Raw genomic sequence first — 27156 nt, 5'->3', positions numbered from 1 at the left:
TATGCATTAGGGTGGTCATTGCATGTGAAAGGTAAATTTACTTTTAATTTTTTTTTAATATTACAATTGTTAGGGTGTGTCAGACATTTTAGGGCGAGCTGAAAACTTAGCTTTCGAATTGATGGATTGAAATGGACTCTTCAATCATGGGGAGAAATGGACTTTATACAGTCGCACATTAGATATTATTAAGTTAGTACATTAGGCAGAAAATGGAGAACAGAATTATTTGAACTTTTTGACAACTAGAGATCATAAACGATATTTTTCACCTATTTATTTTATTTCTATACACGACTTTTTGATAAATAAAATATACTATTTTAAATTAAAAAACAGTAAAAATAGCTTTTTACAGCTTTTAATTATACGAATTTGGAAAAAATGAGGTACATTTTTAGGTAGTTTTACGCTCAAATGTTGTTGTATTTTTAAGGAAAACATTTTTTACTTGTTGTCTATCGCCAGCTCTTAAAATTAAGCTAAGAACTTTTCCATGTAGGGATATTTGTTTTCTGTGTACATGAGGGTAGTCGAAAAAGTCTTTTCGTAGTTCTAATCAAACTTTAACTTATTTTTTTATATTTATAAAAAACTTTAATGAACCAAATATGTAACATTTTAGTCGACCACTTTGGCATTTTCCGCTTGAGACATTATTCTAGGCGAAACACTGTGACAAGTAATTTTCACAGGCTTCTTTTGAAGCCAACTTTACTCCATTAAGTGAGTTCTGCATTGACCGAAACTAATGGTAGTCCGTTGGCGTAAGGTCAGGGCTATATGGTGGATGTTTTAAAGCTCTCCCACTTTTTGCCGAGTCATCAATGATGTGTGTGATTTAACAGTGTCCTGATGGAAGACGAAGCCCTTTTTGTTGATCAATTCTGGCCGATTTTCGATTGTTTGCTTCAATCTCATCACTTGTTGATAGTAAAATGTAGAATCAATCGTTCGACCAGCCTGGAACAGCTCATAGTGGATGAATCCTTTCCAATCCCGCCAAACACACATCGACCATTTTTGAGCTTCACCATGCTTGGACCATGATCTTTTTCGCACATTATTGACGTATTTGATCCACTTTTCGTCTCCTGTTACCATTCGCTTCAGAAATTGTTCGATTTCATTTCATTTCAGTAAAGAATCGGTCCATTAAATTTCAATTCATGTGGTACTCAAACATCGAGGTTCTTCAGCCAGCCTTTTTTAAATGGTTTAAAACCGTTTGATGATGAATGTTAAGTTCCTTAGCAATGTCATGACTGCTTTTCATAATTTGATGGACTTTTTCAACGATAGGTCGACCAGAGCTAGGCGCATCTTTCACATCGAAATTTATAGATCGGAAGCGAGCGAACCATTGTTGTGCTACACGAACTGATACAGCATTGTCTCCGTAAACTTCACAAATTTCATTGGTGGCTTGCGTGGCATTCTTCCCTTTTTCCACAAATATAGCGAATTTCATTATTTTCACTCATTTTTGAACAGCTGTATATGTTTGGGTTCCGATGGGAGATCTGCATGAGATGTTACAGAGGAGTCGAACTTTTAACTACCTTAACTATATTAATGGGTACTCTGGGCCATTTAGATCAACAACGCATTGAATAAAATTTTAATTTTTTATGTTCACCCTAATGCAACCACTAGCTTTTGAAAGTATTTGTGTCTCTTTTTGTTTTGTGGTTGAACGAGTTTTTGTCTATGTTGGTTAACCGACAACTACCCATACATATTCATGTGTATATACGTATGTATGTATGTATGTTTGTATGTACATATATGTGTGTGTATATACTATACATCTGCGCCTGTTCAGCCACATCGCAAGGTACATAAACTCTAAGCGCTCATGAGCGGACACAAATTTGAATTTATTATTAAGCACATATAATGAAAAATCAATATTGTTTATTTTCGAAATATGTATTTATGTATGTCAGAGCATTCACCAGTATGCATATACCTACATATGTATGCTTGTGGTAGTTTAAGTGTATAATGATAGCTTCTTGTTAGGCGCACAACAATGTTAGCAATGAAAACACGGAGAGACAACCAGATGAGGGAACAGCCATTGACATATGTACATAGCTCGCAGCTACTGAGTGGTCCATATAACTGTATATATTATGTGGTAGTAAGTTGACCATATACATACAAGAGTAGCACACCTGCGTAGATATGTATGAAAAAGTATGCTGTTAAACCCAAAGTATTTGCGTTGTATGTGTGTGTATGGAAAAGGGGTCACAGCAGCCCTAAAGGAGCAGCAATATTTCTCATAAAATATTTACAAATATTGGTGTTGGTGTTGTAGAGTGTTTGTTGGCGCTATTAGAGCTTGTTTTTGTTTTTATTTTCGTTTAACATATTATGACGACAATAACGATAATGATAATAACGTTGGTAATAGCCAGTGGTTGCAGGCATACTAATAATAGCCACTTGTCTGTCGCACAGCTGCTGCCTGGGCAGGTGCCTGCTAAAATTGGCGCTCAAATTTATCCTGTGCTTTGTTGCTGTCGCTGGCACAAATGTGGTTACATTTGTTAATTTCATTTTACGTTTTGTGGTAATAACAAGTTTTGCGGTTGTTATCGTTGGCTTGTGGTGCTCCGACACCAGACGAAACAATCGACTATTGAACATTAAAACGCAATAAATATTTAAATTTCTATAACCGAAATGTAATGGCCATTTTATTGAGGTAAATAATAGATTGAGAGATATTGTTTTATTGATTTAAGTGGTATATAAATCTAGCTTTATTATTTTGGCATCATTTAATCTGCGAAATCATCAAACCGATATCAATGAATGGTGGGTCTCTAGTTTAATGCCTGAAATGCAAGAGGTCAGTGTATTTCGACACCTGAAGAGGCGGTTGATGCGTTCGGAATGCATGTTTTGGAGATACCTCAATCAGAGTGGCAAAAATACTTCGGCAATTGGTTTGAACGCATGCAAAAGTCTGTAGATCTTAATGATCTATCGTGTCATAACTTTAAAATAATCATAGTTCTTTGATATTTTAAACAATTCAAAGTTACATAGAAGCTCAGTAGATCAAAGGTGTGTGACTTTTGTCAGATGAAATAGATCTACAGACACATAATGGTTATCGATTTTATTCTAATAAATTAAACTATTACATCAAGCAATCATCCTTAGCTTGTAAGTGAACCGAATATTTGTGGTTTCTAATTTCAATAAATCAATTTCTTCTTCATCACATAAACATATGCACAACTGTTTAGAAATTTGACAAGTTCACATTTGTTTTTATTGACGAACAGCAATGTTTGAAACACAAATTCGGAAGATGAAATATTTATATCGTACATATATTTTTTTAATTGTAATAAATTCTACTGCGAAATGTATATATGGTTTACAATTTAGCAATGGTGATCATCTAAATGCATACGACACTGATTACTACAATGATGGCGGCGAAGATTACGGTGAAATGCAAAGTACTCAACTGCCAGAGGAATGCAAAAGTCTACAATATTTTGTGCTAAAACGAAAATGCTCTGCTCTTTATCCGGAAGATATAAAAGTTACCTACAAAGATGACCTCGTTGAAACCAATGAACAGTATGCCGTGTTCTCATACAACGACGAAGGCGTGGACCATTATTTTATAACTTTTCAGCACAGCGCACTATTTCATTGTGAGGAAATCGAAGTAGTTGATCTCGTACATTTTATATGCACAAATGCAACGGGCTGCTCACAGGATATAGTATTGAAAAATAGTTTCATGAAATGCTTAGACTATAAGTCCAATATGGTGGATGAGTTGTTGGTAGCATGTACGCCAGAACTTCATGGTAGTTCTGCGTTTACAGCTCTACATTATTCGGATTTCGTGCCGGGAAAGCGCTCCGCCGATGCCCATCGCACCACTGTCATACACTGGTGGTTATGGCTGGGAATGGTAATGCTCGCGACTATTTGTTGCTGCCGTGAAATTTTTGTTTGAAAACAAATTCGAAATTTGCGTTGTTAAATATTTTTGAAAATGTCTCAAATTTCCGTTAAAAATAATCGTGATTCGATACCAATACTGTGTTTAATTTTATAATGAATAAAGACAACAGCAAATGTGGTGATAATTCTAAATAAAATGAATTTGCTTAATATGGCTTATATGGCCAATATGGTAGTTATCTTAATGAAAATGAGAGAGCATGTTTTACTCATAACAGTGTATCTTTGTGCCTAAAATAGACAAATTTGAGCCAGCTCCTATATCATCTCCTATAACATCAGTACTTTCGAACATGCGGCAGACTTTACCCTTATGAGGTGATTGTATGAAAAGTATCTTATCCTGGGCAAATTTTTTAGTATGTGGATGATAATAGGTAATAGATAAAATCGGTTCGCTTTTCACACAAATCTCATACCGAATTTGTCGATCAGTATATGAGTTATATAGAGTATATGTTTATATAAAATTGCTTGGATTCAGATCCTCTAGTTGACGTTTTACAGCAAGAGGTATTTCCCTGGTCTTCATTGTGCAAGTTGCAAGAGTATAAAATGTTCGGTTGCACCCGAACTATAGTAAATTGTCTACCTCAAACTGAGATGAAAATGATTGAAACATCTGCATTGCAGGTTAGTCAAAATTTTAAAATCACTTGATGTTTTTTTCTTTTTATGGGATGTGATTTGTTTCTAAAAATTTCTGTAAAGGCAAGTCGAAACCATACTTAATGATGCTATATTTTTACTTTTCTAAAGTAATATAATGTACTCTCAAAAAAAAAATTTATATCAATTTTATTTAAATTTACCATTTTTTAAGTCTGTAAATACATACTATACATCAAACCGCTTATATGAATTTAAACTCAATTAAATTACACTGGCTCTCAAACTGTTGTTTTTGGAATTTCAATGTTCACACATATTTAACTAGGAATAGTGGCTATCCAATTATATAACAGGCAAGAATGGAGTCCACAATAGCAGCCTAAAAGTATGCAGATATTTTTTCCGCACTCCTTATTCCTGTAGGATGTGGAAGCTTTAATCAAATTGCTAGCAAGAATTTTTTGAAGCTTCACATGAAATCCACTATCCTATCTCATTTATCTACCAACAACAACAACAACAAAATTTGGTGCTGTAATAAAGCACTGCAGCCAGTCGCAATAGATTCTAACTGGCGCTCCTTATACATACATTTCTTTTCTGTGATCTGTATATATGTACATATGTGTGTAATATTCAATATAATAATTCTCTTAATAAACTTACCTTGCTGCGAGTTATGAATAAATTGTTCTATGTAAAAAATTAAAAACGCCTTAATACACTTATTTAAGAAATTTTCGTGAGTTAACCTCTCGCGCATCCTGTTTACGACGACGACACGAACTCACTTTATTTGATTTCTGAAAACCCGAATGAAAAATACCACAACTACTTTAATTTCACTTAATTACAAATTAACACTTGCACTAACACTTAAATTTGCAGCAAAATTAAAATTTTTATTAATATGCTTTAGGATTTTCACAATTTTCACGGATTTCAATGCACGCGTCGAGGAAATAGTTTCGGAACTGTTTGCAACTGAAAGGTGACGCCGGAAAGTTTCCAATGCGCAGAGCTGCATTTACTGTCAAATTGTTTGTCGTATGCTATTCACAGTGAAGTGCTAAAATAATTATTTTTATAAAAAATAAAATTTAAATTTATAAATATTTTATATATTTAAATATATACGATAATATAAAGTAATACTTCCTGGGTAATAAGAACTTAGTGGAATTTTCTATATATAGCGACTACATTTGCTAATTACTATGCTTTGGTGCCACCTAGCGGAGATTTTTTTTAAGATTGGATCGCTTTCACTGCTTGGGCATATATAAATTACGAAAACTGATAATTTGATCCAAAATATAAATTATACTAATATATTATTTATATATGCATTTAATTTGACTTCAAAATATATATAAATATAATAGAAACTATCATTTAATATTTTTTGAAAATAATTAAACCGCAGCGCCACCTACTTTTTATATTTAAGTTCTCACTGACGGCTGGAAAATAATTCACTCCTTATGGTGAATGGAAAAAAAATTGCAACACTGTGCTGCGCCATGATCCGCCGCCATTAAGTCAATTCCGTATGAAGTTTCGTGCGCGTCGGATGAAATTTGGTTATTGTGGTAAATAGTTAAAAAATATAAAAGTTTTTGTTTTAAATGCGAAAGTTAAGTTTCCGGGAGTGTGTAGTTAAGGGAAATTAATGTGAAGGCAGTGTTTTCTTATAGGTTTGTTAGAACAATGTGCAAATATAGTTTCTTTAAGAAGGTGTGTAAGTGTATCGTACGCTGTGCGTTTGCAAAAAGTAAAGGTTTCTTGTGGTATTGGAAAAATTAAGAAAAAGCAAACATCAGCAGCGGATGTGCAGTGATTTCTATTATGCGGTAAGTGCTTCCTCAACAATTTTGACATGAGACTCCTTTCAGGTGTGTATCCATAAATTTGTCAGCTGCGCACGCAAAGCTGCTGGTGCTCCTTTGCTTTCATGAGCTTTTTTCATTGTTTGCAAGTTGAAAGAAGCTTTTGTGGAAAGTATCCTGTTTGTAGATCTCTTTATACTTTCCACGTATTATAATCCACATCATTCTTGCAGTTAAGTTCAATTTGCGGTGGCGCTCAAACTGTTGCTATAATGAGTGTGGTTGCACGTACTAATGTTTGAAAATTGTGGAATATTTCACTTCAAACGTGAGTTGAGAATGATTAATTTTGACAGTTTGGAAGCCAATATAGTAAATAGTGTTTATTAGTGCTATTGTTCCTTAGTGTCCAAACAAAGCATGATAGCAAGCCTCACAGCTTGATTAGCTGACATGTTTAACCTCCTTTATTTTATTTTATTTATTTTTTGTTAGGATTTCACTCCGAAAACTTTATGCTTACCTGGCAATTATAGTCAAACATATTTACGTTCAAAACACAAATATGTACACAAATATTTTGTTTGGAAACGTTAAATATTTTGGAAATGAAATATTTTTGTAAATTTCTGATAATATTGTTAACAATAAATTCTTTGACAAAATTCATAAACGGACATAATGAAGAGGACGGTTCCGATGATGGTAAAAATTATTATGAAGATGCTGGCGAAGGCGAGGACTATGAGGATTATGATGGCGAGTATGATTATGGCGATGTAGAGTATTATGATGATAGTAAGGAGAATAAAATGGAATTACCGGAGGACTGTATATCACTGAAATATCTAAAATTAAAACGAATTTGTGACATTGGGTATCCGGAAGTTTTGGGTCAAAATTACGAAGATATGCTCGTGGATGTGAATGAACCGTACGCTGTTTTCCAATTTCCATATGAGGACACAAATCGCTACTTTTTCACATTTCAAAAAAGCGCTATATTCGACTGTCAGTATTTGCAAGTGATCGATGTACGAAACTATAAATGTTTTAATGCATCGGATGTGGGCGAAGATATAGTCTTGACCAAGGGTGTGTTGCAATGTCTCAATCAGCCATCCTCGGCCATTGATTTGCTCTTGGCAACTTGTTCATCTCAACTGAATGAGAGTGCGGTATTCACCGCTTTGCATTATTCCACTTTGGCAACGTTAGCGCGCAGCAGCACAAGTGGCAAAGAGCGTCTGAGAATGGAGTGGTGCTTGCATTTGTGGTTCGTGGCATTATTGTACATTTTATTAGCAACTAAAAAGTAATGCAAATTAAAGCAAAGAGTTGCAAAACCATGCTAGATATACAAGTATTTTATTGCGGAGGGACTTTCGAAACTAATTCCCTGTAATTTAAACCGTGAATATAGCTTAATTGTATCCAGTACATGTTACGGGTACAATTTATTGGTTAATTGTTTAAGCAAATACTGGCCAATGAAACACTGATAAATTTTTTAATATTTGTACATGCACTTTTGGTCAATAAAATTTTGTTAAAAAACAACAAAAACAATAAAAAGTAAAGTATCAAAAATTTTCTATTATCTGTGTCTCTATGCAAAAGTTGCTTAAGTCCACTGCAGTAAAAGTTTGGGCTCTATTTTTTACTATTAATATTTACTAATTTGATCATAATTTGAAATTTCTAAAGTAATGTTTGATATAAAAAATAACGCCGAGTCTAGAAGAACTTATTGAAATAGCTCAAAATATTCCACCTAACTTAAACCATTTTAAGGACTTAAATCAATTGCGGCAGATATTACTTGTATAATAGTAAGAGGAAGCCGAAATCTCAAAGTCAGTCAAAGAAAGTAGGGTTAGGTGTTTGGAAACTCTTGAAAAAACTCAGAAATTGTGCTCAGAAATAAGTTTGAAGTTTGGGCGTAGTCAAAATGCCGCTCTTTTATGGAGCAGTTGAATTTGGTTTTCTAGATATCAGCTCGAATGCTAATCGCTCAGACGTCAGGTAATTTGAATGTTAGGGTTACCAACTCAAATTAAATAAACTGATATTATGTAGAAAATTGTTTCGATAATATTCCGCTGCACTTAAGCGGTTTGAAATATAAATAACTGCGAGATGAAATCATCTGCCGGAAAGAAAAAAACCTTGTGTAAGTTTCTCATCAAGTTGTCTTAAGCCGTTAAGCCTTCCGATGGGTTTCAAAAAATCAGAAATGTTTTGCTTCCCCTTGAAAAAGGTGATCTCGAAGACTGGTCCAGTAAGGGTATTACAATGTCAAAAAACTGTGTATACTCTGAATTTGTTACTTCATTTCAGAACGTCTCTCAGTTTTGGGGATATCGATCTGAAATTGTGCACACTTTGTTTCTCCCTAAGAAACAGCTTGCAGCATATATCTGCTATATAAATTAAATCTATATTCATCTATATTTATTTTTTCACCTTCAAAATAATCCCCACCAACAATTTTTCCCGTCTTTGAAACACTTTTCATAAGCACTTTTTTGGATGGCCTGCAGCTCCTTCAGGGAATTTTGTTTTATATATCTCTTCGATCGACTGAAAACGGGTTCCATGGAGCGGAAATTTTAGTTTGGGGAACAAAAAATAATCGCACGGAGTTAAATCTGGTGAATACGGTCGTCAATCGATGGTATTCATTGCGTTTTGGCTTTAAATTCGGTCACGATCGTACTTAAAAATAAAAAAAAAACTCAGCTTTGTTGGGACTAGTCGAGCAAGAGCGCGTTTAATACCCCAAAATATCCACCAGAATCATTCGTAGGGAATCGCGATGATTTTCAAAGACCATATCCTTCACTTTTTTAATATTTTCATCAGTTGAAGAGGTCGATGGTCGTCCAGAACGCGGCATGTCTTCAACGATCTCTCGAACGTCTTTGGAAGCTTTGTACCACTCCGAGGCTTATGTTTTTCGAAATTTTTCTTCATTGTAAAAATCGCAACGCTGGACTGCGGTGTACTGACTCAGCAGCTGATTTAAGCAAACTGCGCTCGTATTTGGTATAGTAATTAAGGATAGCTTTACGAATTTAGTAAAATAAATTTTTTTGAAATATCCTTTATCATATTAAATGTAGCACACAATAAAAACTGCTAAGGCAGTTATTGAGACAATCAAGAGGAACCGTTCCCACGACACTCGGGTCTAAGTAATCGCCCGGAGTTTTATGCAGTCGAGGAAAACTTCGCAGCATTGCTCGAAGTTATTTCAGGAATGTTTTCTGGCTTATTCGTTAGAATTTTCGGGAAATGTAATTTGGAATCAGTCTCAATTAAAGTTTTCGATCTTTTTCACTCATCAAATTTGAACAGATTTTTTCAAAATTCGAACTAATTTAATATGTTGATAAGAATCTTGTGAATATTTTACCAGTTCACATTATCATTCGTATCAAAAATCAAAACAACAATTTTTGTGTTAAAACTGATAGCATTTTCCCAGAAGTACGAGGCATAAGTGCACTCTGAATTTTGGATTCCTCTATAAAAGAAGCTTGTTTTCAGAATTGAGCTGAAACTGAATGCCCAAAAACCAGTTACTTTTTCTGGTTTTTCCTTAGAGTGCTTATTTTTATAAAATTTTTTCAATTTAATATGAGATCGAAACATTCTCCAAGGTATTTAATAATTAATATCTAGTGGATATTTCCCACTCCATGACGATTTTTTAGCATTATAATTATCAATAATATTGAAACGTTTAAAGCAATCTAAACATTTTTGATATTTATTATATACATATGTATGTATGTACTTAGTTCATTTCCAAGCAGGACACCTGTGCAAGCGTCATTGCTTGAAGGCGCCTTGACAAATTTACGGAAATTAATGTAACTCTGCAGTCAGCTTGTTCCTCAAAGGGCCTAACAATGCGTACAAAACGAAAGCAACACTTAACAACAACAACAACAACAACAACTGCATAATAGCACAACATAGAAAATTGCGTCTGTACGCCAAACATGAGGAGCAAAACTAAAAATATGTCAATGCAAAAAAATTCTTGAGTGAAAATGGGTTTGCGCTGTCGTTGCCTTTGTTGCTATTGTAATGTTGGCGTTGAAGTGTGGCAATGCCGTTCGTTGCTAATGTCAAGAGTGTGCAACAAAATATAATTGTTGTTAGCGAACAGGTGAGGTAAACGTTGTAATCTTTACAAACATGTAACGTTAGCATGTGAATAGAACCGTTAGCAACGCTTGCGTTTCGCAAAAGTGAGTTGGTGGCAGAAAAGTTGCAGCTGAGGCTCTAGCAACAGCAAATGCTGTGCGTTTAGTAGTAGATTAATGAACAGTACTTATTTACTATACTTAGTTGTTGTTGTTGTTTTTGTTGCGCCTGTCAGCAGTGATCATGTGCCAATGGCAACTGTAATTTATTGGTTTTGTTGTTTGCTGTTCGTGCGGAAATTTTCGAAAAACGCAAAATGCATGCACACAGCTGGGAAAGCAACAACGCGCTGCTGCCGTTAGGGAGTATGTAGGTGTTGCATGCAAGCACTAAAGGAAGCACAGCAGCTTGCTGGCATATTGCAACATTTCAAATGTTTGGATAAGAAATCGAATTTCGACACATCCACACACATATATAAACATATATGCTAACACATATGTACATATGTACCTATATAGTTACGTGCCTTTATAGTATAACGCTCGCATTGAGGTTTATTGTTTGTGCAATTATGGCATGACAAAAGGTATTTATTGTACTTTCTTTCCTAGTTAGTTTCATGTTTCGTGCCACCACACACCAATATGCAGACTTATTTTCACAACATTCATACGTCAAACTCTTACAACAACCACATGTGATGCTTTTTGAGTGCAAGTGTTACAATGAAAAGCTTTTAAAGTATGTACTTAGCTGCCTGACAGTTATTTTTCCGACATTAATCCGTCTCAGTTCTCAGAATTTGTTCAAAATCTGAAAAATACCAAGCGGGAGGAGGTACTCCCTCCATATATGAATGTGAACTAGTTCATTATAACAACGCAATTCCAAAATTTGGTTGCAGCTCGTGAGCTTACAAGCTTTGGCACCAACGGAGTGCTTTCCAAGGCGGGTACTTTCAGAGCTGGAGTGTTTTCATCCATTTGGACGACAGCCAGCGTGGCCGCTGTATCTTAATTCGCTGAAATATGTCAAATGACGAACAATGTCAGGACGGCGATGATGAGTGACTTGTAGAGTGTGGACTTTGTTCGTCGGTGAGTTACGTTTCAGTAGCCCACTCAGTCCGAAGCAACAGCTGTTGACAAAAAATATTCTGCGTTGGATTTCGAGATTGACATTGTTGTTGTTGTTAATGCTGGTTCCAAGTTAGACGAAATTATCCACGACTGAGCTATGACTGTCAACAGTGACGTGACAACTGGGGAGTGCGACGACTGTGTTTTTGAAGTCAGGAGATAAAGTACGCTTGATAGAAGCTTATATGCGATGTTGAGGAGGCTTATCTCACGGTAATTGGCGCAGATTGTGGGATTTCCTTCTTGTGGATTGAGCAGATCACACTTAAATTCCAATATTCACGCTTTCGTTCGACCATGTTCTACAAAGTAATCCATCGGCCTCCGCCGCTTTGTTGTTCTTTAGTCGGGTAATTGCTATTCGAAGTTCTCTATGGTTGGAAATTAGAACGTTCGCTCCATCGTCATCGATTGGGAAATCGGGGTCACCATCTCCTGGTGTTATGTTTTCAATTCCATTCAGCAGGCAGGATAAGTGTTCCCTCCTTAATTTTAACGTGCTCTGGACATCAGACACGAGATCAGCTGTGGGGGTTCTACACGAGTATGCTCCGGTCTTGAAACCTTCTTTTAGTCGCCGCATCTTTTCGTAGAATTTTCGAGCATTACTCATGTCGGCCAGCTTGTCAAGCTCTTTGTACTCACGTATTTCGGCCTCTCTCTTTTTTGTCTTCAAATGTGTTTCGCTTCCCTCTTCATACATACTAACTAATCAAATGTGGAAATCTGAGTAATGAAAAGGCATCCGGTCACCATGCTGAACGAAATCGGCTTGCTCATCTTCTATTCCCCAAATGTTGGTTATACCGTCTTTCATTAGTCCAGTTATTATTATTATTAGACCAGAATAAATTCAGAAAGCTTTACATATACGATACGCTAATTTAGTATCACAGTAAGAACAATCGGTTCGAATTGAATATTCCGACGTCATGCGCTAAATTGCTCATCTACATACGAGTTTATCAACTTTGATTGCTTACATGCTTCAAAAACATACAATTGCTAAATAATCTGATGCTCGGCTGTGTCTGTGGTTTTATATAAGTATACATATATTTTTTTTATTTCTTCATGAGAGAAAATATTACTCTAGGCAAATAATTTTTTGTATTATGAGCACGGCTGGCAAAGAAATAAAATTTTACAGTTAAGCCGTGAATCAAAATCTGGAGCAATAAAATAAACGTTACTGAATACATACATCTATAGCATATATGCATATGTATGTGTGCCTTTAGGGTGTCTGTTATTTCCCAAGTTGATTCCTTTTTTGCCAAAAGGCCATGAAATTTTAGTTTTTACATTAAAAATTGGATGCAATAAAAATAATTACTTATTTCTTTTATCAGCATTTTACTTTTTCCATAAATTTTACATGAGATTTGCTGATATTGCAATGAATTCCCAATTTCCCAAGCAAACAAACCTGCAACTTAAGGTGTTATATATAGTTAGAAGGCCCAAAAATGCGAATTTTCCATAATTTTTTTCTGAGAAAACTTTTAAATTTATTGATCTAAAAATTTGTACACATATTATTAATTAATTGTATATTAAGACTTAACATTAGTAAAAATATTCATTTGGAAAAGAACTACAGCTGACCTCCGGGAGCACCTCTCAAAATGGACATTTGCGGTGACCTCTCTGTATCTCTGAACCGGATTCTCTGATATTAAAAAACTAAATAGATTTCATTCAAGTAATATTAAATCTACTAATGCATCGAAGAAATATCAAAATAAAATTTTTTGACAAAATGGCGGCTACTCAAAATAAAAATCGATTTGGAACCAAAATTTTGCCTTTAAATTATTTATAAAAAATATTTATCGGTGAGAAAAAATTTCGTTTAATTAATAAATTTAATTTAGATTAAATAAATTTAAGAAGCTCTTGTGTTAAAATGTGAGACTGATCGGTTTAGCCGTTTTCGAGTAATGTTGATCACCGATTTTAAGAAAAACGCGTTTAAAGTTTGGCCTTGTACTTGCAAGCACTCTGAAACGCTTTTTCTAATTTGCGTATAATTTCGAAAATATTCACCGGAACGATATGAAATTTTCTCTGTGCATTTTTAAATATACATATGTACTTTAAGAAAATAAAGTTAAAAAAAAAAATCGATTTTTTGAAAATTCTAAATTTATATGACCCCCTAAAAAATAAATCATCAATTTTATTTAAATTCTAATTCAACATTTTGCGGTCCACAAAAAATGGTCTCACTAATTTTTTCATAAATATATTGGTTCAAAAATTATAAGCAGTTCAAGTTACTCATCTAATGTAGAGGCTATTCATGCAGTACGCCATGTCGTATGAGTAACATAGAATGTACCATATAAAACACTTGTTTGTACTTAGTACTTTTCATGCATAAATTTAGTTCCGTATAACTTTTAAAGGTATGTTTTTAGCGGAACATTGTATCTTTTTTGTAGAGCAAACTATTTTGTATTAAAATATCACTTTTCCACGTTGTAGGTTTACTTGTTTAAGGCGAAATATCAAAAAATTCCATATTACATACATGAGAAAGAATTATGATTTAGGCACGTTGCAATTGAAAGTAATAAAAATTTTTTCCCCTAGCATAATTTTTTTAGAACAGAAATTGAAACTTCTATGGGCGTTAGCCAAAAAAAAATCGACTTGCAAAGTAATGGACACCCTATTGTACACATACGGTATATGACATGAATGTAAAGTGGATTTTATACAAATCTTATATAGGGTACTTCAGAAACGAATCGAGCTAAATGTACATAAAATCAGCTCGTTAGAAAGACAAATAAAATATTCTTATCTTATTTCTTATGAATATTTTAGTAATCTCTATTATTCAATGTTGATATAATACGTAGTCGCGGTTGGAATTTTGACTGGCTTAACCACAATATGCGGCTATGAGACGTGTATTTTTTACTACTGGTTCTAAAGCTACTTTTCATTCATTATTTGGAGTAATGTTATATTTCATAAACGCCTTTGGAAGCCGACGTTTTGAAATTATTATAAGTTACTTTTTGTCATACTTACAGTGGACATATTTCTCAAAGACACTAAATAAACTGCTAATATCCTCAAGTATAAAATTTAAACAAAGAAGCGTAGAACCTCTTTCCACTGGTGATTATTGCGAAGTTCTTTTATTTCTAGAAGCCACTGGATATTTGATATTAGCCGAAGGAAGGGTTTCTTCGAACCACAAGTAATTTTTTGAGCCATTCGTTTTGAAATTATTTTTATTAAAACACGAGTGTATCCGCCCACGCGTTGCTGTGGTACTACTATTCATACATTTTATAAGACTATTCATATAATAAACTATTCAATACAGTGGATATTTTTTTCGAATAAAGGCGAAAACATTTTTCTCGGTATAAGAATCCAAGGGATTGTACTTGAGGTTTAATTTCGAATATGTTCATAGAAATAAATTTCATTGGAAAAAATAACGAATTTAAGGCTGCTTTCTGAATGTCAGGTTACCAGACTTTCTGTCCAGTTAATAAAGTTGTCCGCTTAATAGAGCGTCCTCTTAATAGAGCTTTCAGTGTATTTTTTATTTATGGATTGTTTCTGCTATGCTATCTTCTAAGTTGGTTCGAACTAGACACTGTGTGCTTAATTTTGCTCAAATCGGTTCAGCAGTTTTGGAGTCCATCGCGGACAAACAACGTAGCACGTCATTTTTATATATAAGGATTACATATCTTCATATTAGATCTAAAAAATCTATGGTAGTGACATTCACATGCCATAAATTATAACAAACTGACAGTTAAAACCGTTGCGAAACACCCTTTAAATGAAATGAGGCGAGTCATTGTATATTCGCATGTTGTGGGTGATTTTTCTTTATTTGTATTTTAATTTCGTTTGAAAAACATCCTAAGAAAATATAATTTCATCACTGTTGTGTCATACAAATACATACACTCAAGACTACATATTTTCCCTTATGGATTATATTAAATATGTATGTATATAAACATGTGTAAATGTAAAAGCACTTTAGCTTTTCGATATAAATTCACAAATTTCATTTTTGTCAACACAAGCACGATTAAATTATGCTCCCAGGGTTGCATGAAATACCGTTTAACAAGCGGCGCTTTGAATTTTTCTGCTTTTATATGAATTACATACTATATACTAAAGTATGTATATATACATATGTGCATACTTTAAGCGTTCATATGTATGCGGTCGCTTGGGCGTCGTTATAATTTTGTAATATTTACCAATAATTATCTACTTGTTTTTTTAATATTTCATAAATGCGAAATAACAAAATATTGGCGCATTAATGCCGTTGTGTTGAGCAGCGAAACTATAAAAGGGTAAACAGCATTGTTACTACGAGTAAATTATTAACGTTATTAATTATTAAAATTTTAATTTAAATATTGACATTATACGAGAACTGACAATAAAGAAGCGTCATTTAATAAAAACATTAAAATTCGTTTGTGACACGATGTGAGTATGGTCAATGAATTGTCTGTCGCAGGTGTTTGTTCAGGCGTCCTATCGCTTATAATTAATAATTCAGTTTGAAAAGAATGTAATAAAGGCAATGTTCGGCAGCAAGTGAACTTTATACTCGTATACATGAACAGTTTACAGTTGTTGCAAGAGTAAAAATAAATCTAAATAAATATTTATAAAATGCTTTCATCGATAATAAAATGAGCTTTCACTCTCTCAGGTTCAGGTGGGCTTGATTATCATTACTAAACTCTAGAATAGAGAAGTGAACGATAGATCTGTGGGTAGTAAGACTAGGTTTGTATGAAGGCCAGTGACATCTGTGCCAAATATCCCATCAAATTGGTCATTAGTGTTTAGTATACGCTTGTCTTTCTGAAGTAAATAAAGTGCATTATTCAACAAAGAGATTTCATTAAATTTTGTGCGCGCAATTAAATTTCTGCTGCCGAAATGTTCAGAATGTTGGAAAAGACCTTAGGTTATTATTGTTTGTCGGGAACAAGTGTTTTTGATTGGTCTAAATTATTCAAGAAAGCTGTGACGACGAACCACGTCCAGCGCGGCCAATGAAATCAACTGATGATCAAAACGTTAACAAAATAAAGTAACTGGTGCTTGAGGATCGACGATTAACAGTCAGAAATCTTACTGGCCTCGTTGGAATCAGCAAAAATCATTTTGAAAGATCATTTGGCTCTAAGCTAACTGAAAGCACGATTGGTTCCAAAATCAATAAATTTTCTCGAAAATCAAATTTTTAAAACTAAATTAAAAATTTTTAATTTATGAACAAAATCTTACTATTTTTTGCTCATAGTAGTACATGTAATAAGTCAATGAGCCTAATATTAGTTAAAAAAAAACTTTTTCCTTTGTAGTTTCTCCACAATTCTTAACAACCTTTTGTATGAGGGGTAGCAGTTCTAAGCTTAAGTTAGGCCAAGCACAGGGAGAAAATAAGGACGCTAATGTTGTTATGATGAAAGAGCACTTTCTCTCCACCAAATAGGACTGTTTTTTTTGAGATGCTGGCTGTTTCAACTTTTTATCGAAAAGTCAATCGGCATCTGCTCATATGAGTGCGTAAAATCTTTCACGTTATTTTTCGTGGTAGCTCTTTTCGGGACACTTTGTGGGGGCTTACCAAGACTGAAGTATAACAATAACAAAACTACGATTCCAATTTAGTACATTCGTGGACTGGATACTAAACGGTCCAACTTCGTAAATATTATTTTCGAATAAGAATCAGTTTCGACAGGGACGAATTCCGGATTTTGGAAAGGGAATTTTTAAAAATAACTGTTATTTGGAAGATAATTTTGTTTTAGCAGATGTTGATGATGACCTGCTGAGAGTTCTGTGCTTACGTGCTTGTAACTGACTTTACAACAGTGTCCACATTTGTTTTTCTTTCTCGCTCTTTGGCGTCAATTGGAGATTCCAAGTATAGCCAGGTCCTTCCCCATCTTGTTTTTCTAACGGAGTGGTGGTCTTCCTCTTCCTCTGCTCCTGCCGGTGGGTATTGTGTCGAATACTCTGAGAGCTGGAGTGTCTTCGTCCATTCGGACGGATTCTGGTTCTATGATAGACGAAATTATCTAGGACTTCGAAGTCAGTCATAACTTCAAACAACAGTGATGTGGGGCCTAGTCGCGAAATCGACGACTGTTTGTTTGCTGACAGGAGATATTTCCTCTTACCCTCGTTCACTACCAGATCCATTTGCTTCGCTTCTTTGTCTAACCTATTAAAAGCAGATCTAACGGCGCATGCACAATAGGGAGTTGCCTTGTCTGAAACCTCGTTTGATATCGAACGCTCGGAGAGGTTCTTTGCGATCTTGACGAAGTTTTTGCTATTGATACGCGTCAGTTTACACAGTCGTATTAGTTTTGCGGGGATACTAAATTCAGTCATAGCCGCATAAAGGCAGCTCCTTTTCGTGCTGTCAGAAAGTAGTTTTGAAATTGACGAAGAGGTGGAGTGTGGCGATCCTCTTTTCACGGATATTTTCCAAGATTTCCCTTTTTGTGGATTGAGAAGAGAACACTTAAATTCCAATCGTCGGGTCTGCTTTCGTCCGACTATAAAATATATATTTAAATGATGAGCATGATGAGTTGAGTCAATTTAGCCATGTCCGGTCGTCCGTGTATACGCAAACCAGTCTCTCAATTTTTGAGATATTGTTCTGAAATTTTGCATACATCCTCTTCACGTCGTTTGTCGGAACATACTATATCGGATCATTATAGCTCAGCTAGCTGTTGGCATGGAAAACTTTCTCATTTGGCGAGATATATTCACGAAATTCGCCACAGGTTATTGCCTAGGGTCAGTCTCTGTAGAAATTGTTCAGATCGGGTCACTATAACATATGTCTTTCATATAAACTGAACGATCGGTATCTAGTTTTTTATATTTTTGTGGAAGCCTTTGTACTAGTGTAGCGTATTAAAGCTTCGAGTAAGTGAAGTGAATGTTTTTTCTTGTTTTTATTTGCCAAATATTATTTATGAACCACCCCGTAAGTGAGAAATTTCATTCCTAAAAGCTTTTGAAAAATTCTATCAACAAATATTAAAAATTCCTTTCTGAATGTATAATGCTACAGCAAAATGTACGCATCAGCACAACCTTAGTTATGACATATGTACGTAAGTCATGCTTCTACGCACACACATTTGACTTTGGCATAGATATAAATATGTTTGCAATATATGTCTTTACTTAAGTGCCATTTCATAAATTCTTTTGCAACCTGACACAGGTGTATTATGAGTTTTCATTTATAATATTCTTGATTTACTTTTTTCCTCGTATTCCACTCCACTTCACTTTACTTATGAATTAATGTTTTAATAAATTTAATATGCGTCAACAACTCGTCTTTGCTGCTGTGAGTGTTTGTCGTTATATGGCTTTCATTTTTAATAAATTTGTGCTTGAGTAAAATTCCAAAGTTAGAGCTTTTAGCGTCTTAAGGCTTAGATGTGAAGCAATGCCAATTTCGAGTTGGAAATGTGACTTTAAATACTGAATGTAGACATATGAGCTTAGAATTTGCTTTAAGTTCATTTAAACTAATGAAATTGTAAATCAAGTGCATTACTCTATTAAAATGCTGAGAAAATATCACAATTTTCAACTAAAAATTTAAGCGAAAAGAACGCACGTGGAAAACAAAACACGCACACACTTACAAACAAACTTTAAAAATTCCAAATCAAGTGCATAAATTATAAATTTGTATGCTCTTCGCAATATTTTTCTAGCAGCCTTCCACAACACACTCCACATGAAGACACATACCGCATGCTCCTTGCCAGCCAACATTATTAGCCAAGAGCCAACGCACGACTTCAGCCAGTGCACGGTTCGCTTGATTTCTTCGTTGCGCAGCCAAATTTTTCCAAACTCGTTGAAATCTACATTCAAAAGTATTTTTCCAAGTCATCATTTCAACACTTTGTTAGCACGACAGTCAGTACCATGCGTTCGATATCTGTCTGCCTCACTCTTCTGCAAGTTCCTTCACTAACTTTGTTGGCATTTTCACAATTTCTTATGCCAAATTCGGCTGTTTTGCATATAAATTACACTTTTACTTCGGCAATATTTTGCCTTCTTATACTGATATGAGCCAGCAGCACTTGGAAGTAGGTAAAAATGTAATGCAAGTATTTGAATATACGGTTTGTGCGATTGTGTGTTCTTGTTTTGTTGATTTGGAAAGTTATTTTTGTTTTTCTCTTCGAGTTCGATACTTGATTAGTTTATTTGAAAGCGCTAAAAGTCTTTTGATTTATGCAACCAAATTTTATGGCTATTGTTGCTTTGGCTGACAGGTAGTGGTATATGCTAATAACCCATTCTTCAAGATCTAGTTATCGGCTTTGCTCGGTATTCTGTTTGAGTCTCAGAAATTAAAATTAAAGATATTTTCTATCTTCCATGACAATATATGGCATGCAATTATGCCCTTTAAATGCTACTTCAACTATTGATAGGCTAAATATAGAGCTTATTCCTCGTACGTGTGATATCTTTTATTGAAAATAATTTTATCACTAAAATATTTAAGAAACTATGTTAAAAAAACTTCTAAAAATAATTTATTATGCAATTCTTGCTTAAGTAGCCTTACTCTCGAACGGTTGTGGCAGCGGGAATAGATTATTACAAAGAATATATAGACATATAGATAGATAAAGATTGCACCGGGACCTAAGGTCTATTGTGTCCTCTCCTAAGTCACAACGACCCACTTAGCCCTAGCATACTGATAAGTTCCAATATACTGTTAGGTGCTAATGGGGTTATGTGATCCCTATTTGGAAACATGGATCCAAGGGCCTTTATCCTGCGTCTGCAGCTTGCTATGCAGTCAGGCTCCCTGTCGCAGAACCGGCAATTTGCACAAAAAGCTAGGCCCATGTTAAGTAAGTGCTTCTTGAGTTTACAGTGGCCAGTGTAAAATGCGACAAGTAGCCTGAGTTTGTCCTTAAGAAGGTTGATTACATATTTAAACCTGCTGAGATTGTAGCCTTCCATTAGCAACTTGGCATGGGGCATGCCTTGGAGCTGCTGCCAATACTTCTCCCTGCCTACTCCTTCTACCTCCTTTATGGTATCAGAACCGAACGCTATGAAGGATTCAGGTCCTACCATGTTAGTGGATGCTGCAGTGCGGGCGAACTCATCAGCCAGTTCATTCCCGGATATTACAATTAACAGAAAAGACATTTATTAAATGATAAAGCTTTTAATGCTTCACTAGAATCCCGGAAAAGAAAAAATCATAACTCGGTAGTCATTGAATATTTCTTTCCCAATAATCGCGGTTGGAGGTAGAATAAATATAAAAAAACATTATCTTCGCTTTTTGATCCAGCATGCAGTGAAGACAATATAACAGCCGTAGCTGAAAGTGTACACAAAGAGAGTTAATTCGACGCCGTTCGCAAAAAGGGCTGGCATATGGAAAGACTCGGCGCATTTCACTTCGAGATTTTAAATTGAAAGCGTACCAAACACAGCTTGCGCAAGAACTGAAGCCGCTGGACCTTCACTAGCGACATCGTTTCGCTTAATGGGCTCTTGAAAAGTTCCAATAAGATCCGACGTTTTCTAGGTAAACTTTGGTCAGCGATGAGGCCTATTTCTGGCTCAATGGGTATGAAAATAAGCAAAATTGCTGCAATTGAACAAAGAGAAACCTGAAAACATGCAAGAGCTATCATTTCAAACAGAAAAAAAAAACAATGGTTTGGTGTGGTTTGTGGACCGGTGGAATCGTTGTCGCGCCATGATAACCCATTATTTGATGTCGGAAATTGAAGCTCCCAATATTTGTTTTCATGAAGACGGCGCCACTTCCCACACATCGCATCAATCAATGGATTTATTGAGAGAGGACTTTGATGAGCAGATAATTTCACATTATGGGCCGGTCGATTGGCTACCCAGATCGCGTGTTATCACACCGTTAGACTTTTTCCTGTGGGGATATGTGAAGTCTAGAGTCTATGCGGACAATACAGCTTTGATTTAGGCTTTGGAGCAAAACGTCACGTGTCACTCGTCATTTACCATTCGAAATGCTGAACAAGTCATCGAAAATTGTACTCAACGGATGTACTATCTAAAACGTAGTTGTGGCGAACATTTGAAGGGGATAATCTTCAAAAAGTAAATGCCAAAAAATGTTTTGTCGAATGATAATAAATAATCCCCATTAAATTTGAAGTTTCTGTGTCTTTTGCTTAAAAAAGTAGGGATCCTCGAAAAGGGGCATATTTTATATATAATATAAAATGTATAGAGTTGGGTCTGGCACAATCTTCTGACTTACTACAGCGCTTATCGCTCGTTTCTCTGATATGAGATAGCTGCTTTAACTATATACTGTTGTTGGTATACAATTTTTTAAATAAAACTCCAATGTTTCGACAAATGAGCAGCTTCTTTAAGAGAAAAGGACATGCGCAAAGCCGCAGATCGATACATCAAAAACTGAGTAACTATTTCCTTTCTTATTGAGAATTTCAACTGAATTATAATTTATTTTATAGCTCTGAAAATAAAATTTGTATTTCTTGCTGACTTTAAGTGATAAAAAACTATATAGTTTGAAAGCATATGTTTAATTATTCCGCCAGCTAATAATTAGCATAAAATATCGCATGCTACAATTTTTTCCATAAATTGCAATAATTGCTTACCTAAAAGTATAGGAAAGAAAAGGTATTGGTTAAGGTTCATGCTTTATTCCGTACTTGTAGAATAAAACCCACTTTCAAACGCCTCGAGCGCATCTGCAGCTGACACAATCTAAAGCATTGTTGCGAAAAAACTAAAGTTTATCAAGCACATAACTAAAACTAATTAATGGCTGAAAGAAATAATGGCACCCATTTAGCCAGAAAAATATATAAAATGTATAAAGAGCACATGTCCCCTGTTAGCCCAAAAGGGGTTTATTGTGTTATTGTGCAAAACTTTAATTCCATAAATATTTTTTAATGTCTCCTTTTTTCAGATTTGCTTGAATTGACACGTGTGCCACCAATACGCTGTGCTTTGACCTTCACAAGGTGGATCGCCCTTTGTGCGCAAGTAAGTGAAATGAATTTCTATGTGAAATAAAATAGTGCACTTTTGCCATTCTACCATCGCTTTTATTGACCTTCAGTGTAACTTTGCCATATTGCTTCATTGGGACAAAGCAGTCGAAACGTATAAATGCCAATGGCAGTTTTATTGCTTTGATTTACTTTTTTTGACGAAAATAAAAATGACTATGGCACACTACATCTCTATAAGTATGTATATTACATATGTATTTGCGTTTTTATACTTGTAAATTTATTCAATATCCAACAATTGTGCTGCTAATATACTCTTATACAAATACTTACATATGTACTTGTATGTAGGTGGGTGTGTGTGAAGTCAAAAAGCGTATGATTTGCATAATTTGTGATGTGGAATGAATTTCCGTTCACAATGCTTGTGGAAATTTCTATAGCATAGGCCTCACATGGTACAGCAACACAGTGTGCGCACCCTACCCAAACTTTCGCAAGTAATTTTTAAAGATAATACAACCTTTTTTCTTCCTATAGGGTATAATTGGGAATGAGTTAGTCTCCCATATATACCTTTAGCATACAATTGTGCATTAATTCGTCCCAAATGAATACAAATAAGGTATAACCGGAGATTGACTAGTTGTAAAGGTTGGAAGAAGAGTGAATTATAATAGATGTAGTTAGTTCAGAAGACCTGAAAAAATAGCCTTTCGGGTAAAATAAAAACTAGTACAATATGTGTAATCCTAAGACATGCTTGAAGAAAAGAACACACTTCATTTAGTATATGGTTGAGTAAAAAGAAATTTCGCAATAAATTAAAGGTTTAATTTAAGATAGTATGAATCATCTGACTTAATTCAAATATTCACCGCATTGTCCAATAACATCTTGCATGTTGTCAACACGATTTTGAAGATAATGTCATAAGGCCAGAGTTTATATACTCTCGTCGGAACGGATAGTAATCACTGGGTGTCAGGTCCGGATATAAGACGATTGCTTAAGAACCTCTCAAACGAGCTTCCGGAGCTTCCTGCGAATCACTATCGATTTCTGTGGCCCGATGTGTTCTATTGGAAAACAAATCCATGACAGAGTACTCGGAAATTGTAAATAAAATGCTAAATATTTAATTATTCATCAAAAATTATTTTGTTGCCTTCAAAGTAATCCCCACCAAATCTAATACACTTATGACAACGATTTTTCCAGTTCTCGAAAAACATTTCATAAGCACTTTTTGGGATGGGTTTCAGCCCTTAATCGAATTTTATTTCATCTCTTCGATCACCTGAAAACGGGTTCCACAGGGCGGTAATTTCAGTTTGGGGAATAAGAAAAAACCATACAGACCCAAATCTGATGATTATTGTGGTTGATCCATGGTATTTACTGTGTTTTTGGCTTTAAATTCGGTCACAATCGTGACAAGATCCGATGTTGCATTACCATCGTGTAAAATCCATGAACTTTTCTTTCAAAATGCCGGCCGCTTTTGACGGATCTTCTCACGTAAACATTTCAATACGGCCAAATTGAACTCCTTACTGACCTCTATTCCACCGTGAAAATGCACCAAATCACGAATATCGACAAAAACAATTTGCATCACTTTGAATTTTGAGCGGCTTTGGCGTAGTTTTCTTGATTTCGGCTCATTTCTTCCCTCCATTCCGATGATTGTTATAATGCTTTTCATGAATGCGTGAACGGGTTTCGTACGATCAAGCATTTCCGAAGGGACGCGTTTACGGCAATCTTTTTCAAAGAAATTCAGCTTTTTCGAGTGGTGCAAGAATACGTTTCAAACCCAAAATACCCACCAAATCATTCGAATGGACTCGCGACAGATGTGGAACTCTCTTGCCACCACTCTTGCGCTTGCCTGACGGTTTCCAAGCACCATGTCCTTCACTTTTCTAATATTTTCATCAGTTGAAGAGGTGGAAGGTCGTCCAGAATGAGGTATGTCTTCAACGATCTCTCTACCGTCTTTGAAGGCTTTGTACCACTCGTAAGCTTTGATAAAATTGAATCATACACGAAATTCGATTAGAAATACAAAATTTTAGACAAATTCTTAGTTCGATATTTTTATCCATTGTAAAAATTGCAACACACAACTGAGTTTTACCGACTTCAGCAGCTCCTGTAACCAAACTGGTTGACAGATCGTGTTCATATTTGGCATAGTAGTTAAGGACAGTCCCACCAACTTAGCAAGATACATTTTTTTTGAAACATCATTTACCCGGGTAATTTATTTACAATTTCCGGGTGCTTTTTTGTCACAACGCTCCTTTTACGACTAATCGAGAAATCGCTATTAGTCCCGGCTTGCTTTCTTTCCGGAGCTGTGTAAAAAACTCTGATATGCGAGACCACAAGTATCCCGTAGAAGAATCAAACTAATCAGGACCAATATCAGTCCACAACTGGAATTACCAGGCTAAAGTCAGAAAAACGTTAGTTCTTTATGATTTTCTAGAAAAGTGTTTCAAAAGCAGATAACTTGTAGGTATTTTAATTAGTATTCTTTTAACAAAAACTCGAAGGACTTGAAGCAAATTCAAACTAAAGTTGGTACACGTGATATATATTAACCTAGGCAGTTGTAAATATGTCTTGAACTATTAGGAAAGTGTTGTACGAGTATTCCTACTTGAAAGTTGCCAATCGATACCAAAAGAGGAAAAATATCAATGCTTCCTTAAACAAAATAATGCCTGCTATCTAGTTGTGTTTTTGGTTCTTATGTCACTAGTTGTATATTAGTTCCTAACTACTTTATTTCTGCAGGATACTTATATACATATATAAATATTTAGTGTAAACGTATTCTGGTTAGATACACATGGAAATGTGGAATTGCTTTGCATGCTAAAAAATGGTTATGAGGTGTTTAGTGGTACAAAGTCAGTATACGTATGTTACGACATGTCAAGAGAAATGCTTGAACTTGCAAGCAACGCACAAATACTTTTTCAAATGTACATATATACCTACACTCATATAGATAAATGCAAATATGTACAACAAATATTGATGTTTAACTTGAGTATAACCCATTCAGCGTGCAGAAGTGAGTAAAGGGCGAGACTTACTATGCCATTTAACGACAGCATGTATTTAGTTCTTTTTTTTGTATTTGTATTCAGATGATACTTAGTGGTAAATATAAAGACCTATGAGATATAAAGGGTGATTTTTTAAGAGCTTGATAACTTTTTTTAAAAAAAAAAACGCATAAAATTTGCAAAATCTCATCGGTTCTTTATTTGAAACGTTAGATTGGTTCATGACATTTACTTTTTGAAGATAATTTCATTTAAATGTTGACCGCGGCTGCGTCTTCGGTGGTCCATTCGGAAAGTCCAATTTTGGGCAACTTTTTCGAGCATTTCGGCCGGAATAGCCCGAATTTCTTCGGAAATGTTGTCTTCCAAAGCTGGAATAGTTGCTGGCTTATTTCTGTAGACTTTAGACTTGACGTAGCTCCACAAAAAATAGTCTAAAGGCGTTAAATCGCATGATCTTGGTGGCCAACTTACGGGTCCATTTCTTGAGATGAATTGTTGTCCGAAGTTTTCCCTCAAAATGGCCATAGAATCGCGAGCTGTGTGGCATGTAGCGCCATCTTGTTGAAACCACATGTCAACCAAGTTCAGTTCTTCCATTTTTGGCAACAAAAAGTTTGTTAGCATCGAACGATAGCGATCGCCATTCACCGTAACGTTGCGTCCAACAGCATCTTTGAAAAAATACGGTCCAATGATTCCACCAGCGTACAAACCACACCAAACAGTGCATTTTTCGGGATGCATGGGCAGTTCTTGAACGGCTTCTGGTTGCTCTTCACCCCAAATGCGGCAATTTTGCTTATTTACGTAGCCATTCAACCAGAAATGAGCCTCATCGCTGAACAAAATTTGTCGATAATAACACATTTCGAACCGAACACTGATTTTGGTAATAAAATTCAATGATTTGCAAGCGTTGCTCGTTAGTAAGTCTATTCATGATGAAATGTCAAAGCATACTGAGCATCTTTCTCTTTGACACCATGTCTGAAATCCCACGTGATCTGTCAAATACTAATGCATGAAAATCCTAACCTCAAAAAAATCACCCGTTATCTACAAGTATGAATAATACTAATATATTTACCCTAAAAATATCTTCATAGGGTTAGAGTTTGCTGGGAATAAGTCTTTTCTTACGAGTCACAATATACAGTATGTATGTATGTATATTTTATTGCAACTATACAATATTAGATAACATTACTTGTTTGAAACAGGTGAAATT

The 27156-nt window shown here is 35.1% G+C and overlaps 2 protein-coding genes across 4 annotated transcripts in view; both read left to right on the top strand.

Moving 5' to 3' along the window:
- LOC105227235 (uncharacterized) overlaps positions 1-27156 on the top strand; it is a 128890-nt gene that overhangs the window by 19301 nt on the left and 82433 nt on the right. For all 3 annotated transcript variants that reach the window (XM_049456332.1, XM_049456331.1, XM_049456330.1), the window contains one exon: positions 22794-22870. The gene's annotated coding sequence lies outside the window, so the exon portion shown is untranslated. The remainder of the gene's footprint in view (positions 1-22793; positions 22871-27156) is intronic.
- Positions 6800-8060, top strand: LOC105227234 (uncharacterized). Its single transcript, XM_011206476.4, has one exon. The coding sequence runs from the start codon at positions 7055-7057 to the stop codon at positions 7763-7765; it is 711 nt and encodes a 236-aa protein (XP_011204778.3). The 5' UTR covers positions 6800-7054; the 3' UTR covers positions 7766-8060.

This window comes from Bactrocera dorsalis, chromosome 4, assembly GCF_023373825.1.
Source record: "Bactrocera dorsalis isolate Fly_Bdor chromosome 4, ASM2337382v1, whole genome shotgun sequence".
In the NCBI taxonomy this organism is placed as follows: domain Eukaryota; kingdom Metazoa; phylum Arthropoda; class Insecta; order Diptera; family Tephritidae; genus Bactrocera; species Bactrocera dorsalis.
The sequence above is the reverse complement of the archived record's forward strand: the minus strand, read 5'-3'. Positions and strand labels throughout refer to the sequence as shown.

Bases quoted from the DNA above. Each gene is read 5' to 3' on its own strand.
- LOC105227234 (XM_011206476.4), top strand. From the start codon at position 7,055: ATGAAATATTTTTGTAAATTTCTGATAATATTGTTAACAATAAATTCT.